This window comes from Simochromis diagramma, unplaced genomic scaffold, assembly GCF_900408965.1.
Source record: "Simochromis diagramma unplaced genomic scaffold, fSimDia1.1 OVJJ01000596.1, whole genome shotgun sequence".
NCBI classification, from domain to species: Eukaryota; Metazoa; Chordata; class Actinopteri; order Cichliformes; family Cichlidae; genus Simochromis; species Simochromis diagramma.
Genome location: NW_024387245.1, coordinates 4,511,260 through 4,530,051, shown reverse-complemented (window position 1 = coordinate 4,530,051; position 18,792 = coordinate 4,511,260). Strand labels below are relative to the sequence as shown.

Genomic DNA, 18,792 nt, shown 5'->3' with positions numbered 1-18,792 from the left:
TGTAGGCTCTGCTTTCTGCAATTGTTTAATAAAGCCTTTGGTTATTTACTTCCCTCGGTATTATTGTGTAGTCTTCTAACTAGCCAAGCTCAAGTCAAATCCATGAGTCATTTTTCTCTAATTCAGTCTGCACCAGACTGGATTTTGGCAGCGTGGAAAAATGGAGACGATGCATTGCAGTCGCATTGGACGTTGACAAAAAAAACACAGCACCCAGTGGGGTTGAAGTGGAGGTGAAAGTCTCTTTGTGGTCTTGCTGATGTGTGTTGTCTTTAATCTCCCATGCACAGGTCAAAACCAGCTTCTAAGTGGAGCTGGAGTTGTTAGATGCAGATTTCAGGCTGCCGCAGTCATCTGTATGCAACACTCCTCGACTTCTGTTTCTTCTTGTGACATTTTATCGCCCATCACCAACTAATTAAGCCCTGCATATTCTGCTCTGTTGCACTCCTTTTCTCTTGCCCCCCCTCCCACTTCCATCTTTGTCTCCCTTCATCTCTCTTTCATGCTTCGTAGCATCTCGAGGCCAAAGGTCTCTGGAGAGATGTCATTACTGATGCAGTATTGATGTCTCGATGCATCGGTGAGCATAGGCACACCCTGCTTCACTGCATATAAGAGATTATGCACACACCGTTGTGTGATCACAAGAATTTAGCAGGCAGTTTATTCACTGTGTTCATGACCATTATGCCCAGGTCAGACTACATACATTTATTAGCACTTCAAAATAATGCTTACTTATCTTATATTGAGCCTCGTTGTAACCGATTGTCCTAAAGAAGCTGTCTTAAGGGGAAGGGAGCTAAAAAGTTCCCTTCCCCTTAAGACCATCCTCACTTTCCAGCTTTGTTCTGATTGGCTGACCCTTCACAAATAGAAAGCTTGAGTCACAGATGGGTAGGGGGGCAGCGTTCACAGCTAGAGCTGTGTGCCTAAGATGACCATGTTAGGGCTATCCCTCCAAAATGCCAAATGTAGAAAAACTGCTTGAAATTTAGCATTTAAAAGTTATATTCTTTTAACTGCAATTCGGGGATTAGTATAATTATTGTGTGAGAAATCCAGTTCTCAGTCTGCAGGTTTTTGGTGCTGTTAGGGCTCGACATTGGGTCCATTCTTACCCTGTGGGAAATGGTGTTTTGTCTGTACACCCAAGCAACACCGTTTGAAGTTCCCCAATGACAATAACAAGCCATCTGCTGTATTGGAATTGCCCGGAGAAGTTCACCTTCCCTTTTTTTTAAAAAAGAAAATGTGGAAATATCCACTGCTGGCATTATTGATCACGTCCTCTTGATACTTCGGCCCTCGGGAAGATTATGTTCTAATTTTGTTGCCGCTCATCTTAGCTGGCTGTGCGAAGCGGCGATAAGGATTATTCATTTTTATGATAACTGGCCAGAGGGCGGGGGCGTTCCAGTTATTATGCCGTAGCGTTTTATGTCACAGCTCCTCGAGGTAAACTAACGGTCCTGCTTAAGAGGGAGAAATATGTGGGCTCTCCTCTGTGCATTCTGTTAGTAAATTGGTAAGTCAGCCCACAGCACAGCCTCACTTGTGTTAAGCGTTTTATTAATGTATTTTGCACTGTCATCAGCAGGTAGCGATGCTCATTGCGCAGCTGTGGCACACAGGCACAGTCGGCTTGCGCAAACACAATATAGTGTGACAAATGATTTACCAACATAACATAAAGGGCTCTGGTAGTTTTTGTATTCCTTTGGGCTTTTTCATTGTGGCTCGGAATGAATCGGTTGTCCCTTGATGGGGCCGGTGAGCATTCAGAACATGATGGCGGCTTGTCAGTGGATACCCTCCCCATTAACAGGAATAATGTGATTAGTGTATAATACACACAAGAGGGCACACTGAGGACAATGTCCTAATGCTATAGTGTGCTGGCCCCTTCAGCACACTGGAAATAACTGTAAAGCACGTCAGTGTCCTTGCTCCTCTCAGCGTCTCTTGTGTATTTGCGATATAGATGCGGCACATCATACCGTTTGACTTTATAATCATTCCGCCATGATTTTTATTGACCTTCCCCTGACAGCGTGGGGTGACACGAGCGGTGAAAGCATTTGAGCAGCATTTTCTCCAACAGGAGGAGAAAACTAAATAAGGGAGATGAAGACGGAGCATACAGAGTGGTTTTGTTTCACCTTGTAGCAACACTGTTTTTGACTGTGGAGCCAGACAGCAGCAGGGAGGGAAAACATTCAGCTCTACAGCGATGCTCGGCACACATTGATCTTGGAAGTCTTTTGACATATCTGCTCGCACTAAAAATACCTGCAGTCTCACTCTCTTCTGCTCTGTCTCTGCTCTCTCTGGCTGTTTTTTTTTTTTTTTTTTTTTTTAATTGTTAATTTCCTTGCTTTTACCTGCATAGCATGCATGCATGTGCAGCGAAAGGCATACCAATAAACAGCACGAACACGGTGCTGAAACAGGAAAAAATATGAAATTTTGAAATGTAATATATATGCAAGTTCTGTTTGATGTTCCCCAGCTTTAGCAACATGCTGAGCCTCACTCAAAGTGAGCTTCAGTTCGACTAGCTAGGCCATCTCAATTTTGTGCCGGGTCACCTTTGATCTTCGAGTTCCCTGTCCCCTCAGCGAAAGTGCCTCCATTTGCTGCACTTGTAGGGAAGAAAGTCGATGGTCATGAAGCTAAAAAATAAATAAGAATGTGGTTCAGTCTCTTTTGACATAGAAAGATGTGACTCTAGTTTGGGTGGTTGCTCCAGACTTAAATACTTCAACATGTAATGGAGGGATTTCTAACACAGGCGTTTATCCTCTAATATGTATTAATTTTCTGAAGAAATTTTCATTTTGGAATTAATAAGATATAGATTGTACAAAGGTCACGATTTAATTGAATTAAATTAGAATCTAATGCTAATTACCAAATGTTTTTATGCTAATGCAATAATCATGGTCACTGTGATACTTGGCAAACATCAGCATTCTTGTACATCAGTGTGAATATTAGCATACCGAGAGTTGGCTCAAAGCGCTGCTGCACCGGCTGCATTTTCACAGACACTCTAACAAGATGTTGACTTTTAATTTTGCCTTTAAACAAACCTTCAGTGAGTTAATATTAATCTTAGTGGGGTATGTGTTCTGTGTTGTTTACACCAAAAAATTTAAAAAACACCTGCAGTAGAAACAGGCAGGAATGACTCATCAACATCTAATGACTTAATATGAGCCTTGTGGTCAAGGTCTACCTCCTTTGTGGGTATAACGCTTTAGGACCACACGATGCATCCCTGCAGAAATAAAAACAGGGGTTAGATCCAGAGCAGTTCTGTTAACATGTTTCTGCAGCTGATGACATTAGCTGTAAAAACCTGGTCAAATCTATCATCGTAATGATTATCTGCACCAGCAGCTAAATCAGGAGGGTTGCAGGCTTTCCGAGTTTTGTGTGCAATGACAAACGTCTGTGCCTACGGGAGGAACCGCTTCCATTTCCGTCCAGCCTCTGGTCCTCTCTGTCAACCCAATGTGACCCTCACAGGAAAAGCTGCAGGGCTACAGTGCTGTAATACTATCCACCAGAGCCCACAGGGGGGAAAGACCAGAGAGGGCAGCAAGTGATGGAAAGATGAGGAGAGTGAAGTTGGCTCATTGGTCAAAATGTTAATGTTGATGATTTTTGCACCCAAATGTATTGTTTTATTGTTTTGTTTTTTTTACCTTACTGTTTTTAACCTAATGTTTAGCTACCACCTTGTAGTGTGGGGGACATTACTCCTTACTTTTCTGAATAGTAATGCAGTACGCAACTTAATTACTCACCAAACAAAGTAATTGTTTACACCACTCGTTCCATTACTTTCTTGTTACGCCATCAAATGACCTAAAATGCACAGTCTCATAATTACCATTTAACAATATAAACCTTAGACCACACTCCAATACAAATCCCTATCCTAATGAGGACCAACTGCATCTTTCTTGTGGTCTTTAGGTGTGAACACAAAGCACAGATGAAAACAACCAAAAGAGGCTTCAAAGTTATCGCCATAGTGCTCGTCACTGCCTTGATGCCTTGCTGAGTTACATTACTGTTACTGAAAAATAGAATGCGATTACATCAATTATGTTACTTTGTAACGTGTTACAACCAATGCTGCTGTCTTGTAGTTTACATACTGGTACAGTATTGGTATAGCAATAGTTAAAGTTTTTCTTCTCCCTGCTCTCACCTTCAACCGTTCATGGTAGATGCCCCTCCCTGAGCCTGGTTCTGCTGGAGGTTTCTTCCTGTCAAAAGGGAGTTTTTCCTTCCCTTTGTTGCCAAGTGGCTGTTCATAGGTGGTGGAGGGGAGGCAGTTGTTTTGATTTAGGGCTACATGAATAAGAGTGAAATGAATTGAACCACCAACAAGTAACTGCTATGTTATGTGATTTCCAATAAGTCCGAGTAGCTCCTCAGTCTGTGAATCTAGCTCTGCTAAATATTGTTTTTAGTCACGGGAGAGGGAGACAAATGAATAAACAAAAAGCATTAATGCCGAATTGAAACCTTCATCCATGCTCTGTTGGACATCGGTGGAATCAAATTCGAGGCACCGTGAAAGAAAAGAATAAGCACTGCTATGAATTAATTTCAGTAGTTTGAATTCTGTCACGTACATTTTCTACACCCAACACAGCGCAGTGTGCATTTATTCTAGCCACTGAATGTGAGGTAAATTGGTCTGTCAGTATGAGAGACACATATAGACAGTTTTAAAGGGAAAGAGTTCAGAAGAGCATGTCGTTACCGAACATCTTTTTTTTCTCTTTTTCTCTTCTCCTGCCCCATTACTTCCTTTTAAGGTATTTTATTGCTCTCACTGTTGGATGTCTTCTTTATATTGCCATAGAAACACAAAAAAATCTCTGAGCCAGTGCAAAACATAAACATGACCCCTTTTTTGTGTGCTTCTCCTCTCTCCCTCTTTTCAAGTCTCAGTGTTAGCCTTGCAAAGCACAGCAGTTGGAAAGTGTGCCATTTAAAATATCAGTGCTTCTTGTTGTCTTTGTCATTGTCAGAGGCTCTTGCAGTGAGAGCCCTGATTGTTATCGTGCAGATTATCATGTCTCTTCGGGCCTCAAAGGCCGTGTGTTTGGATTTCAGCTCCAAAGCACGTGCAGACACTTGCAGAGGAACATCACTGAATATAGATGTGACACCGCTTTAATGGCAAAGTAAACCAATACATAGGGAACTTCAACTTTCTCAACAGGAGTTTGTTCCCTACTATTTATTAGATCTAATGAGCCTTGCTGCACTGCCTAGCCTCCCTCTGACCCTATAGTAATATCACCCTCCTTTCTCTGCGCTCTGTGTGTTGGGCTTTTTTGAAGCATGGCCTTCTTGATGAGATGTGGCAGTGATATAGGGAGCGTTCTAGTTCTCCTTATTAGCACTGAAGCGGAGGGAAGGGGCGGGGGCATAGGCAGCAGGATTGAGGGCGTCAGAGAAAAGGCTGGAGGGAAAAGGAAGGCACTCCAGACACTTTTTAGGACACGATTGCTCAGACCATTTAGATGCTAGTGGTTATGTATTACACTAAATTATGGTCTGCGTATAATAACTCAGCGCTGTTCTGTTTGAATTTAAAGTCCGCGCAGTCATTTGTTTTTACAATATGCAGGTATTGTAGAAATACCACTAGACAAGACTTAAAAAGTCAATCCACTGAACACCTTTTTGCACTGACCTTCATAGTCCACAGAGGATAAATCTTGGTGACTTTCACAATACCCTTGTTTATCCTCTTGTGCCACCCAGTGGTTAGTTTTTGTTGTCCATTTTTCAGAAAATACTTGCAAAATTATTTCATTTCCCATCATCCTCTTCTGCACTAGTTTTCATACCCCCGTTCTTCGACTGTCTTTCATTAGTTTCTTCGGTTGAGTTGATTTGTTTTCGGTTAATAATAAAATACAAATATGTGACTACGTACACCCGATGGCCACTTTATTAGATACACCTTGCTAGTACCTTTAGCCTTCAGAGCTCCCTTAATTTTTCATAATGTAGATTCAAAAAGGCTGATATTCCTCAGAGATTTTGGTCCTTATGGATGCAATGGCATGATTACACTCTGCAGATTGGTCAGCTACACAGTCATTATGGAAATCTATTCTTCTACCACTTGCTTGTTTTCATGTTGCTTACACCGATTTTGATCCTACCATCCAAACGTCACAGCAGAAACTGAGACTCATCAGATGAGTTCATGTTTTGGTTTTTTCTTTCTTTTTTCAGTGGCACTTGGTATGGTCTTCTGCTGCTGTAGCCCACTTGCTTGTGAGTGTTGTGCATTCAGAGATGCTCTTCTGCAAACCTTGGTTGTAATTGTATAACTTGTTGCGCGCAAAGCAGTCTGGCCATTCTCCTCTGACCTCCGCCATCAGCAATGCTTTTCTCCCAGAGAACTTTTTCAGACCATCCTCTGTAAATCCTAGAGATGATTGCGGATAGTAGGATTAAGCATAATCCCTGTAAATCTGCATTTTCTGCAATACTTGGACCAGCCCATCTGCCACCAACAACCATGCTGCCTTCAAAGTCACTTAAATTATCTTTCTTCTATGTTCTGGTACTCAGTTTGAACTTCAGAAGGTCTACATACCAAAGTGGGAAAAAAGAGAATAAATGTGGCCCGATGTGCCTCTATATTCACCCTCTGGTGTTTGAAAGTGTTAACATTAAGCTACACAAGGCCTGAATTGGCACTTATAATGATCACTCAAAGCACTCAGTGGCCACATTTACACAGTGCACTTGATCAGTCCCTCATCCACACACAAAAGCCTTCTGAGGCTCAGGGAGAACATGCAAACTCCATACAGCAAGAAGGTTCAAACCCAGAACCTTCTTGCTGTGAGGCCACAGTGCTAACCATTACACCACCGTGCCACCAGCTTCAAATATTTCTTTCATTGGCGTTGTGATCTTGCTCGTATTAGCATATAAAAGAAGAGACAAATTGCCACCTTCCTGTTTTGTGTTTCCAGCAAAAAGCCTGTGACTCTAAAATAAACTAGACAACTTTGAAATAAAAATAACCAAAGGAGTGGGCAGAGCACTGATATTTTTAATAGCACAGTCAAATGAGAACCAGGTTACCAGTCACCACATGAAAGATTATAAACCACACCAAGGAGCTTGGTCAAAATAATGTATGCAGTGTGTACCTCATGCCCATGTTAACAAATTATAGACTTGCTCACCTCAAACTGGAAGTCATGGGCTCTGTCTTCTTTGTATTAGAGGGGATTGCATCTAATTTGTGTTTCAAACTACCAGCAGAAATGACTGTTGTTCATTTTGCCCGTCTTGATGTCTTTCTGTTTGCTTTTCCCCATCTCTCTCCTCCTCCTCCCCTTCATCTGACCGTCCTCTCTAATAACACTGGGATTGGCCTCACTTCAGTAGCCACACTAGGCACAAAAAGCAGAGAAAATGAAGCAGCTGAGTTAAGGGAGAGACACACCTCAGGTCTAATTACGTGCTGGGTGTCCATTCACAACAGCCATCAGCTTTCTGTAGTTATTTATGTGGTGTGTGCTGTTCTGCCTTATTTAGTAACAGATTTTAAAAAAGAAAAAAAAAGAAGCTGCACAATCCGGTACATTCTTGACAAAATAGCTTTGTAATAAACAACAGATACACTTAACTTGTAATTGGCATAGATGAGAGGCCTCTATCAAAGAACGTCATCCAAATAAGGGTGATTTACAGTCCCCATAGAGCCCCAATCCTCTTTGGAAGTTGCTATGGTGGTTTTCCAAATAGATTTAATGCGTCTTTTTAATCATGAGAAGAAGTAAACTCCACTCGGATAGGTCTGAGCTTTGCACGTCTGAAAACTTTCAAGGACTTCCCAAAACTTAAAGTTACAAAAGTTCTGTGAGGTTTCACAGGGGAGAAAGAGCCAACAACCTTTTTTAAGTGCAGTCACATATTCTCGCTGGCACTGAGATCTGGACTCTATTTTACCCACTGGAGTGCATTGTTACCAGTCACATTAGAGTAGCTGGTATTGCTTTCACTTTCTCATCAATGAGCTAACAGTCACTGTATAGGGATAGATAGTTCACTGTAGCTGAGATCTAATGGCTCAGCCAGACTCAATTGCATTGGACCGATTACAAGCATTCCCAGAGGCTGTGCGTGAAACACTTCTGGGTGATCATTTATGATCACAAAGCAACTGTGAAGGTCTCCCAGTGGGAGGCAACCTGTCTGCAAACAATCACAGTCTGACATGGAATGACTGCAGTCCCTCTCAGACAGATTGGTGCAGCTTTGTAAATAATTGCAGTCTAATTTATAAACACAGACAGATTGCTGCAGGAGACTTAATTCCAGGTGAAATCAGTGGAACTACGTCACTGTTTCTGGAGAAATTTCTACATTTCAGTTCCAAATTTATGAGGTGCGGCTGGGTGCTGAAAGTAAGTGGTTAATTTCTATTCATGTTGACTCCAGTCAACTGCAACCTGATAGCAGACGGATTTGGTCTTATTTTTATCACCATCTTAATGCACCAATTTCTCAACTGAGTGCGAGTGCTCGAGCCCTTTCAGAGGCAATGAGACCCCAATTTCACTTCTACTTGTTTGCAGTAAATTTTGCTCATCCCACAGTGTCCAATCACTGGTTTCCCCAGTGGGATTGGAGCATTAATCAAGACTTTGAAGATGGGCGTGGCCTAACCCAGGAGAGCTAAGTAGCACTGCAAATAGAAAAGCACCATCAGTGGGATCACACTAGCCCCAGCACCAAGGAGATCTCATAGAGCATATTCACTGTTAAAACACCCAATAGAGATATCCAATATTGGGACTTGCATTAAAAATTCAAAAGACTGTTTGTTTAATAGGCGCCCTCTTCATGCACCATTTAGTCAAAGATCGGACCACACCCCTCTAAATCTCGACCTGTAAAATTAAGTGATTCTGTTTTGCCCTTCCTTACAAAATCTGCCCAGAGACAGACAGACGTATAAACACCTGCCATTGTGGCAGCTTCTGTTACTGTCACCAGAAGCACATTTTCCCAAGATGACACACACACACACACACACACACACACACACACACACACACACACACACACACACACACACACACACACACACACCACCTACAAGCTGAAAACAATACCAGCCATGCAGTTACAGCTGGTGATAATGTACTGTAGTAATGACTATCAAGTAGTCATGGGACTAAAAACCAATGTGGTGGCGACTGTCATGCCTGGTGTGATCCCATTATGAGATCATTTCTAGTGTTTCTTTTTTTCTGTCCCTTAGTCATCGAAGGTGTTTTGTTTTTGTTTTTTTACTTGTAAAGCCGTTCACACCAGATGATCTTTATATAAATAACATTAAAGTTCAATCAGTGTCAAAAAAGTTTCATTTGATTCCATCTTGTTAGAAAACAAGACATAGCAGCTACTTTTACAGCTGGCAAATTATTTTTATATTCAGCCATCTAAAAATGACATTCATACACAAATAGCCATCGCACCTACTTTGCACATCAGTGGATGATTGGCTCCCTGTGGTGTATCTTTGATTAGCCAGAGAACAGGATGCTCCAGCAGCTATAGAAACCGTCTGATAGTGTGTCCCCCCACGCAGCACTACCTCCCCCTCCGTTCTTTAAACACCACCGCTCTGTCTCCTCTTCCTCTCCCTCCACGCATCTGTCACTTGCGTCTCGTCTCCCTCGCTGCTACGCTGGTTCCCCAGCTTAACAAGCTGCTGGGGGACTTACATGAGAGTGCACCCAGAAATTTGTTGAAGGGATCCAAACAAGTGATGATTCATCCCCAGATGGCTCTATATCCATCTCTCCTTTTCTTTAATACCTTAATGCCCGTCTCCACCTGTTTCTGCAGCTCTACAGAGTACCTGATCGATTTGAATTGAAAGGGCTTTTTCTTTTAGATTGATTAAAAAAAAAAAGAGCATCCGTTCATATATTGCATCCATCCATCTTTAAAAGGAGAAGAAAAGCTTCTTTTAAAAAAAATTTGATGTGATGCTTTAAAGTCACAGCTTCTGTTGACAACTAGTCAAGCCATCTTTTGTTTTTGCTGCTCTTCCTTTTGCATGAAGGCGAGGTGCAGAGATCACTCTGTGCATATGAATGAAAGTAAAGGAAACGCCTCCTCTTATTAGAGCTGTGGAAAATATTTTTTTGCACATACACAGTTGCATTCCAAGTACGTGTCGATACAAGAAATGATTTTGATTGCCTTCATTCTAGTACGACAACATTCGTGTTCCCGTTTCTCGTTTCACACTGAGAAAAAGGTGAAATGGTAAATTACTTATCACGGCGACGTCTTTCATATGATTTCTTGAATGTACTTGTATACGTGTGAGGTTATGAGCCAACTATTAGTCATTAAAGCTGGGTCAACAGTGTTTTTGTAAACAGTTAATCACACCAGCTTCACTTAAAAGAAGTCACTGTCCTGACTAGCTGGTAAACAGGATGTGGCATCTTCCCTCAGTGTGTTAGAGCACAAAAGATCTGTCTGTTATGAAGTTTGCTAGTATAACTTAAAAGGCGTTGCTATGGCTCACCTGTTTGAGCTTGTGACCCGGATGCTGAAAGCCACAGCAGGGGCCTCGGTTTGAGTCCATTGTGTGTGTGTCGTTCCCCCTCTGCTGCTTTCCCGTCCATTTCTGTCTCTGAAATGTCACAAATCAATCTTTTTGGAACTGTTTTTTTCCCCATTTCTTGAGAGGGCATTTACACACCTATAGTTAGTTTTATAATGGTGTTTGGTTTCATTTCACACAGAGTGAAGTCCGATAGCTTCAGTACAAAAAACTCAAGAGCGTTTGGTCCGCTTATCGGCCAGACACGTCTGAGGCAGGAGCAACAAAAGGAAATACAGGAAGAAGCTGCCGTGTTCTGGACTAGTCTGGACACAGAGAATTTACTTCAAGCATTTGGAATAAATCTGTGCAATTTTAATTCATTGTAGAAGCTAGTTGTGACATTTTGTCCACAGTGCATATCTGTGGTACTCTGCCACATCCTGGAATGCAAAGCACACTTGGTAATTGAGGTGGATTGAGGTAGGATCACATTTTCACCTTAAGCAAACAACTCCGGGGTTTGTTAGGAGCTGGAACGATCTAATCTCCTTGGTTGGCTGTGGCTCAGGTGGTAAAGCAGGTCATCTACCAATCAGGAGGTCGATGGATCCACGGCTCCTCCTGTCCAGTGTGTGTCTGTGAATGTTAGACGTACAAGTTAAGCACTGTGTGAATGAGACTTATAGCAGAAAGCATTTAAAAACAGAATGTAACCATGTAAGCACCAATCATTTTAATTTGAATTAGTTTTTTTTTTTTTCAGCGGATCATAATTCTAACAGTGAGTTGGAGCATCTCAAAAGCTGTGATGGCATTTAGTGCTCTGCCCAAAGAACAAATATAACTTTAAGGCTGGACTTGGTGGAGGGAGAGAGGAACTCAATATCCTGTTTTGCTTTGTTTTGCAGCTTCTTTAGGAAGTGGGTGAAAATGAATCAGATGAAACTGTATTCAAGTCCAGGCCTTCTTATTTTTCTCGCCACCACCAACTCTCCCCTGAGGACACATTTTGTTTTCATGGCCATTACGCTGAATTTCCATTATGCACTGTCATTTGTTTTTTTTACTTCCAAGCTCTCACCTTCTTGCACGATTCAGCTCTTTGTATAATTGGACAGACATCTTCATCAACTCATTCATTATGTGCGTGCGTTTTGAGAATAGCAGTTATTAACCTTGTGCTCGTCCTGTTTTGTTTTTTTTCTGTAGGACTTCCTCACAGATTTAATGATGTCAGAGGTGGACCGCTGCGGGGAGAACGAGCACCTCATCTTCAGAGAAAACACACTGGCTACAAAGGCCATAGAGGAATACCTCAAACTGGTGGGACAGAAGTACCTGCACGATGCCCTCGGTTAGTGATTGGAAAGGGAGCTTTCTTCTCCTGCACGTAGACACTTCCTCTGATGTCTGTTTATCCCCCGACCTTTTTTCTAACGTCGAAGCGGAGCGTACACGACACAGGTTGGGAAGGATTAAGAGCAGTGTTATAGTAAATATTAGTAAAGGGCGAATATCACCAGGTGAGCTTGTAAGCTGCCCTGCAGTGGCCTGATGGCTGTTTGTGTGGCTTTATAAAAGTGGCACGTGGAGAACGGAGCCTCAGGTGGGAAGAGGGGAGGGAGCAGAGGTGGCCAGGCAGGTGATAAGGTATGGGAAAATAGAGTTGGTATAAGGAAAAGACAAGTAAGAGACAAGCAACAGGCTGAGGACATAACATAATTAGCACAGTATCAAGCAGGTGGACCAGTGAGAGGGGCGATGATGCACTACAGGTGTGTTTTCCTCCTCTATCTAACATTTAAGTATACGTCCGCCAAACCACGCTTTCTAATATCTTTATTGGGAATCATGCCTTTCAGTTTCTCTGCCATAACAGTGAAACTCATGCTGACTGTAAGTCTCTTTTTTTTTCCCCCTCAGAGTGGACGATAAGAGAGAAAGACAGTGTTTTTCTGTTAAAGGGTGAAATTGCAATACAGGCTCTATTGATTACTGGGTCATTCCATCCCAACATGGGCCCTCTGTTCGGCCGTCTCCAATTTTCGTTAATATTTTATGGTCCAAAGTTTGGACTTATGTAATGATTGCTGTGAAATCTTAGCTTTTTGCCCCTCGAGACACGTGCAGTATTTTTTTTCCACACATTGAAATCAGAGGCAACGTTTCAAGATGAATAGCTCAAACATTTTAAAGAAATATGACAAGTTGTACCAGGAAAAAAAATAGAATGTCCAAATAGAACTAAATGTAATTATCAGATAATAATTTAGTTAAATATGTGCATATTTTGAAATCAAAATAAATCATAATTAATTTTTTCTTGGTCAGATTTTACCATCAAAGATGAATGAAAATTGCATTTTTTTTAAATTTATTGACTGAATATTTCAAGAGAGTCCAGTGAAAATGTCAAGGTTTCATCTTTAATCGTTTTTGAGATGTTAATGTTCAAACTTTGCCTTTGATGTATGTCACTGTGCAAAAATATGGCTTGAATGGGCTCAATGGACCGTTTTTCAAAAAAGAAATGGCTTTGAAAGATATTTTTCACAGCGATCATTATATAAATTCAAGCTTTGGACATTAAAATTTGTATTCAAATCAGAGACGGTCGAGGAGAAAATATTCTAAAAATGTTCTTCTGAGAAGAGACAAAGCAGCAGAAGCTAATCTGTAAATGGCTCCCAGCCTTTCTGGCACCTATTTTTAAAACTTTAGATTTTACTTAATTAATTTATTTATGGTATTCTGCTAGTGTTTGTGTTCTTCTTGTCCACATGAGTGTCTCTTTCTGGCTGTCTTCAAATTGCTGCTTGTTTCCTTGTGTGCCTTTCACTTGGCTGACTTCAGACAGAATTTGAGGTCTGGAAAATGATGCATCACTGCGTTGCTTTTATTGTTTGACGTCTGGCTAAGCGTTTGATGTCACTGGACCCAGGGCAGCACAAGGACGGCCAAGCTTTCCTTTTTAGACCACCAGAGACTCAAGACGCTGCTGTTCCATTTTCAGTCACACTGATTAGAGAGGAATAAAAATCTCAGACCACGGCCAAACTTCAAATTCGCTACTTTTATGTGTTGTTGCCTTTTTTTTTTTTCCTTTACGCAATTCTTCTGCACGACCTTGTTTGGGTTGTGCGAGTCTGACGGCTCTTGTTGTCTTTGAGAGCTCAACTGATTATATCACATATCAACAAGGAAACATATAAGTAAATATGTTCCTTAACTCTTTTTGTTTTTTAATTTGTAGGCGAGTTCATCAAAGCTCTGTACGAGTCGGATGAGAACTGTGAGGTCGATCCATCCAAGTGTTCGTCAGGTGACCTGCCAGAACACCAGAGCAACCTGAGGATGTGCTGTGAGCTAGCCTTCTGCAAAATCATCAACTCATACTGGTGAATGCTGGAGCTTTTCTTGTTTAAAAGTGTGTTTAAGTGTCTCCAGTGTGCACGCATTGTAACTTTTATCCAGGCTTCATAGTTTTGTATTATAAACACTGCTACTGAGGGGGCTTTTAATTAAGTTTTATACAATGTAGCAGCAGCTGCCAGATATGTAAATACAAACAACTGTTGTTCTAAGTGTGATTATAGCAACAGCTCAACAATGATTTAAAGAACCTGCTGAGAGGAGGAGACGCATCACATGATGAAGGAACCTCATGATTAATGTTCACTCAGCCTACAACCTTGCTACATCCAGCAGCATAGACAGTAATATGAGATACTAATACCATACAAAAATATGCATTATTAAATCAAGTACACAAGTGCCGGGAATGAAGTCTTCTTTATATAACACCAGTTTAAAGTAAAGACCCTACAGTGTCAGAGTAAAAAAACCCCGACAATCAGACGATTAGCTTTGAGCAGCACTTGGTGACAGCAGGAAGGAAGAACTCTCCTTTAACAGGAAGAAACCTCCAGGAGGACCAGGCTCAGGGAGAGGCAGCCATCTACCTTGTCTGAAAGTCTACATTTGGATCTCAGAGAGTAACTTCTCTCCTCTCTCTAATCACCAACAGTGTCTTTCCACGAGAACTCAAAGAGGTTTTTGCATCGTGGCGGCAGGAATGCAGCAACCGAGGTCGACCGGACATCAGCGAGCGTTTGATCAGCGCTTCCTTGTTCCTGCGGTTTCTCTGTCCGGCCATTATGTCCCCCTCGCTTTTCAATTTGATGCAAGAGTATCCCGACGATCGCACGGCACGCACGCTCACGCTCATTGCTAAAGTCACGCAAAACCTGGCAAACTTCACCAAGTAAGTTTCTGCTTTTGTTGTGTGTTTTGAAAACACCTTCTATTGTTAGAGTAGAATTGTGGACTTAAAACTCTGCTACGTTGTTTTTTCCCCGTTTCTCTTTCCTGCCCCTGTTCCTAACAGATTTGGTAACAAGGAAGAATACATGTCCTTCATGAACCAGTTCCTGGAGCACGAGTGGACCAACATGCAGCGCTTTCTGCTAGAAATCTCAAACCCAGAGACAATCTCCAACACAGCAGGCTTTGAGGGCTACATTGACCTCGGCAGGGAGCTCTCTACATTGCACTCCCTTCTTTCAGAGGTGGTCTCCCAGATGGACCAGGTACTTAAAAATATGTTGGTCATTAGCTGTCCATCAAGATCTGTGTGTGGTCAGCCGTCTGCGCAAGAGAGACAAAGAAGAGAGTGCAGGCAGGGTGGCGTGAGCAAAGATGGGTGATTTGTGACAGAAGCATAGCCGTGAAAGGGAAGGTTTACAAGACAGTAGTGAGACCTGCTGTGATTTACGGTTTGGAGGCAATGGCGTTGACAAAAACACAGGCGGTGGAGCTGGAGGTGTTAAGACTTTCATTAGTAGTGGCCAGGATGGACATGATTAGAAACTGGACAAAGGACGTTGAACATGGAGCTGCCAGGGAGGAGGAAAACGGGAAGGACACAGACGGAAGACGTGAAGGAGGACATGCAGATGGTCGGTGTAACAGAAGAGGATAGGGTGAGGTGATCTGCCTAAAGGGGAGCAAACGCAGCTGATGTGCCGCTGCCCCTTTCAGGAAGAGATCCGTGAGTGACAGGGAGAAGCGCTAATGGGAGCAGCGCAGCATACTGAGTTGAGTTGGGGATGGCAGCTGATCAGACATGAATGAAACATTCTGTCACTTTGAAATTTCTTCCTGAGTGATGACTCTCCGATGTAAACATAAATCACAGCACGGCCATTGATTTAAACTTAAAATCAGGACTTTACCACAGCTGAGCAGGCGGCCTGAAAAATGGCTCGTGACGACAGGTTAACTGCGCGTTAATGGGCCACATTAGAGTCAATATTTCATAGTCCTTCTGTTGACTGACATGGAAAAATGTGTACATAAAAGCAGATTTATTGGAAATTTGGCTGTATTGAAAGACCAGCATATGTGAGCACAGAGAGAGGGAAGCAGATATAAAGCAGACGAGTTTAGCTTGCGCTAAAACACAAGGGTGGAAGTAAAAACCCACAACAAAGCCGTATTTATTGGTTTATTGATTTTTTTTTTGATTTTTTTTTTTTATTGATTGATTACAGGTGAGATCCTGCTGCTCAGGATTTCATCTCTCTAGTGTAGATCAGTATGTTTATCCTACATCATCAGTAATTTATGATGGCATTACATAAACAGTGCGCCGGGGGAGAACACACTGAGGCCGGGGCGAGGCATGTTCTGGGCTTATAAGGACATTTCCATTAGCCGTGGTAGCAGATGGGAAGCTGGTGGTAGCAGATGTTTTTTTTCTTACTGTAGATCATTCTACCTAACCCTTTCAATAATTCAGAAATCAAAGTCTGGTTGAACCCCACCCCCTGTCCATCAGACTGCAGTTTAATTATTCGATGTGGCGTGGGGGAAATAATGTCTCAGAAATATGCAAATTACAAACTCAAACAAACTGCACTTTAAATAAAATTGAATCAACGCTGCCACTGAAGTGGTCCGGAGCAATATTTAACATGGATTACATTTAATTCTGACTTCTTATTATTATTTGCAGAGTGCAGCCTCTAAGCTGGGTCCTCTGCCCAGGATCCTGCGAGAGGTGAACACAGCTCTGTCTAACCCGTCCAGTGTCCAGATGACACCCGGCCAGTCCTCCGAGCAAATGGGCTCGCCTCCTGCTGAGGCAGTCTGCAGCATTTCCACCGGCCTGCAGAAGATGGTCATAGACAATGACCTTTCCGGGTAAGACATTTTAAAATATAAATACACTCAAATTTCTAAAAAGAGAAATGCGAAAAAAGTGCTGAAAAAATACCATGTTTGTGCAGCTGAGGTATATTTCACCACACCGTTGTGGTATCCAAAGAGTCAGCTAGTACATGTTTAAATTGCTATAAATAGAAAAATCACTCAACATCTATGCCGCAGAAAAAAACGAAGTGGTCCTGAAAGAGTCCTTTCATCACTGAACAATTAAAAAAAAAAAAAAAAAAAAAAAAAAATGGGATCTGCCAGTGACTCAGCCTTCTCCTAATGATATAGACTTGAAGCGTTTTGGAACATTTGTTCAATTTTTAGAGAGCTGAATACCCTTAAGTGTAACATATAGCGCAGACATGTCTGAGTTTGTTTACAGTTTTTAATAATGTACATCTTCTCCAGCTCCAACACTAGCAGCCAGCTCTGGGCATATTTGATTACAGGTCGGGTCTGGAATTGATTTGAGAGATGGGCTACTTGCAGGTAGTAGATGTGCTGGAAGGAAACTAATCTCTGTCACTTGCAGACTGATATCAGTCTGATATCAGTCTGCAATTTCTCGTAATGCAACAATTAACTGTAAAACATTTTTGTAAATCTTATATCTGTTGCCTTCTACAGAGGCAAGTTGCATTTAATAGAAATTCACATTTGCACTCAGCAACCTTTCTGTTCCACAGGACAATAACCACAATACAAGCAGCTAGCAGCCACTTGAGTCGAGTCCCCTCATGTTGTGCTTATTGACAAAGACTCATTCAGACTGATGGCAACATGTTGGCAATCTGCGTGCATTTATAAATGAAACAGCAGTTATTTGCAGTCGGTTCACGTCAGAGTGGGACTGTCTGCAGAAAGCCTCCTACCAGGTGACCTGTGCAACTGTCATGTGGTCACAGAATATAACAATGAAATATATTCACCAGCCAGAAGGTTGACATGTGTGTTTTTACTTGTGTGAGTAAGATATCAGCTTGCTCTGAATCAGGATGTAGTTTTATCGATGTGAGTGTTTGCACTAGTTTTACTTTGAGCCGATTTATTGCAAGTTTGCTCGGCTAATGTTATCACAGGACCCTGGTACATGAGATGAGCCATCTTTTTCATAGTATTTGAAGAGTATTTTCATTTATTTAATAAAATATTGATATTTGTGAGCCTTTCTCGATACAATATTGCAGAGAGGCTCTCTGTTGAATTGAAGTTGTCAAACCTACAAAAAACTAGTTGTTTTTTTTTTGGGCCATAACTCTCTAAGTGTTGGCCAGTTGTGACAAAATCTTACACAAATGTCTATGGATAGGACACAATTCCAAACTTGACTGATTTCCGGAGCCACGTAATCTTGAGGTGGTGATGAGAGTTGAGTGTCAGTGTCTTCTCGCGCTTGGCAGTTTTGCCGAGTGCTAATGTTTGCCAGGTGAGGCAGCGACACAGTGAAAAGTGTCACCTCTGCTTGTTTACATCAGCCCGATGAAATCCTGTTTACTTTCCAGTGGATGAATACTCACTCAGACGGCACCTTGTCTCGCTTATCCCCTTGTCCTCTCACTCGCTGCCAGAACAATGGCAAGGTGACACTTGAAAAGATTAACATAAAAGCAGAGGGACCATCACCAGAAAACGGCTCAGACAAATGAAAAAAATAAAAAATCCAGCGTCTCAGGCGAAGATGAGGAGCATGAAGTGTCAGAGAGACGATATCATTACGCTTATCAGGCATCTGGATCAATAGAACTAATTAAGCGATGTCCCTGTATGACCTGATGTTAGAGCCCTGCTCTTGTTACTTTATCACAACAACTATTTGCTCGTGTGTGTGTGTGTGTGTGTGTGTGTGTGTGTGTGTGTGTGTGTGTGTGTGTGTGTGGTGTAACCTCACGAACTGTGAGACTGAAATTCAAACGAGCTCGCTGCCATTCTGTCTT

General features: G+C 42.0%; 1 protein-coding gene across 9 annotated transcripts in view; it reads left to right on the top strand.

The window, feature by feature from the left end:
* LOC120714300 (disabled homolog 2-interacting protein-like) overlaps nucleotides 1–18,792 on the top strand; it is a 182,600-nt gene that overhangs the window by 148,385 nt on the left and 15,423 nt on the right. For all 9 annotated transcript variants that reach the window (XM_040000445.1, XM_040000446.1, XM_040000444.1 and 6 more), the window contains 5 exons: nucleotides 11,852–11,996; nucleotides 13,896–14,040; nucleotides 14,670–14,906; nucleotides 15,030–15,231; nucleotides 16,659–16,846. In XM_040000445.1, the coding sequence (XP_039856379.1) occupies nucleotides 11,852–11,996; nucleotides 13,896–14,040; nucleotides 14,670–14,906; nucleotides 15,030–15,231; nucleotides 16,659–16,846 (917 nt within the window). The remainder of the gene's footprint in view (nucleotides 1–11,851; nucleotides 11,997–13,895; nucleotides 14,041–14,669; nucleotides 14,907–15,029; nucleotides 15,232–16,658; nucleotides 16,847–18,792) is intronic.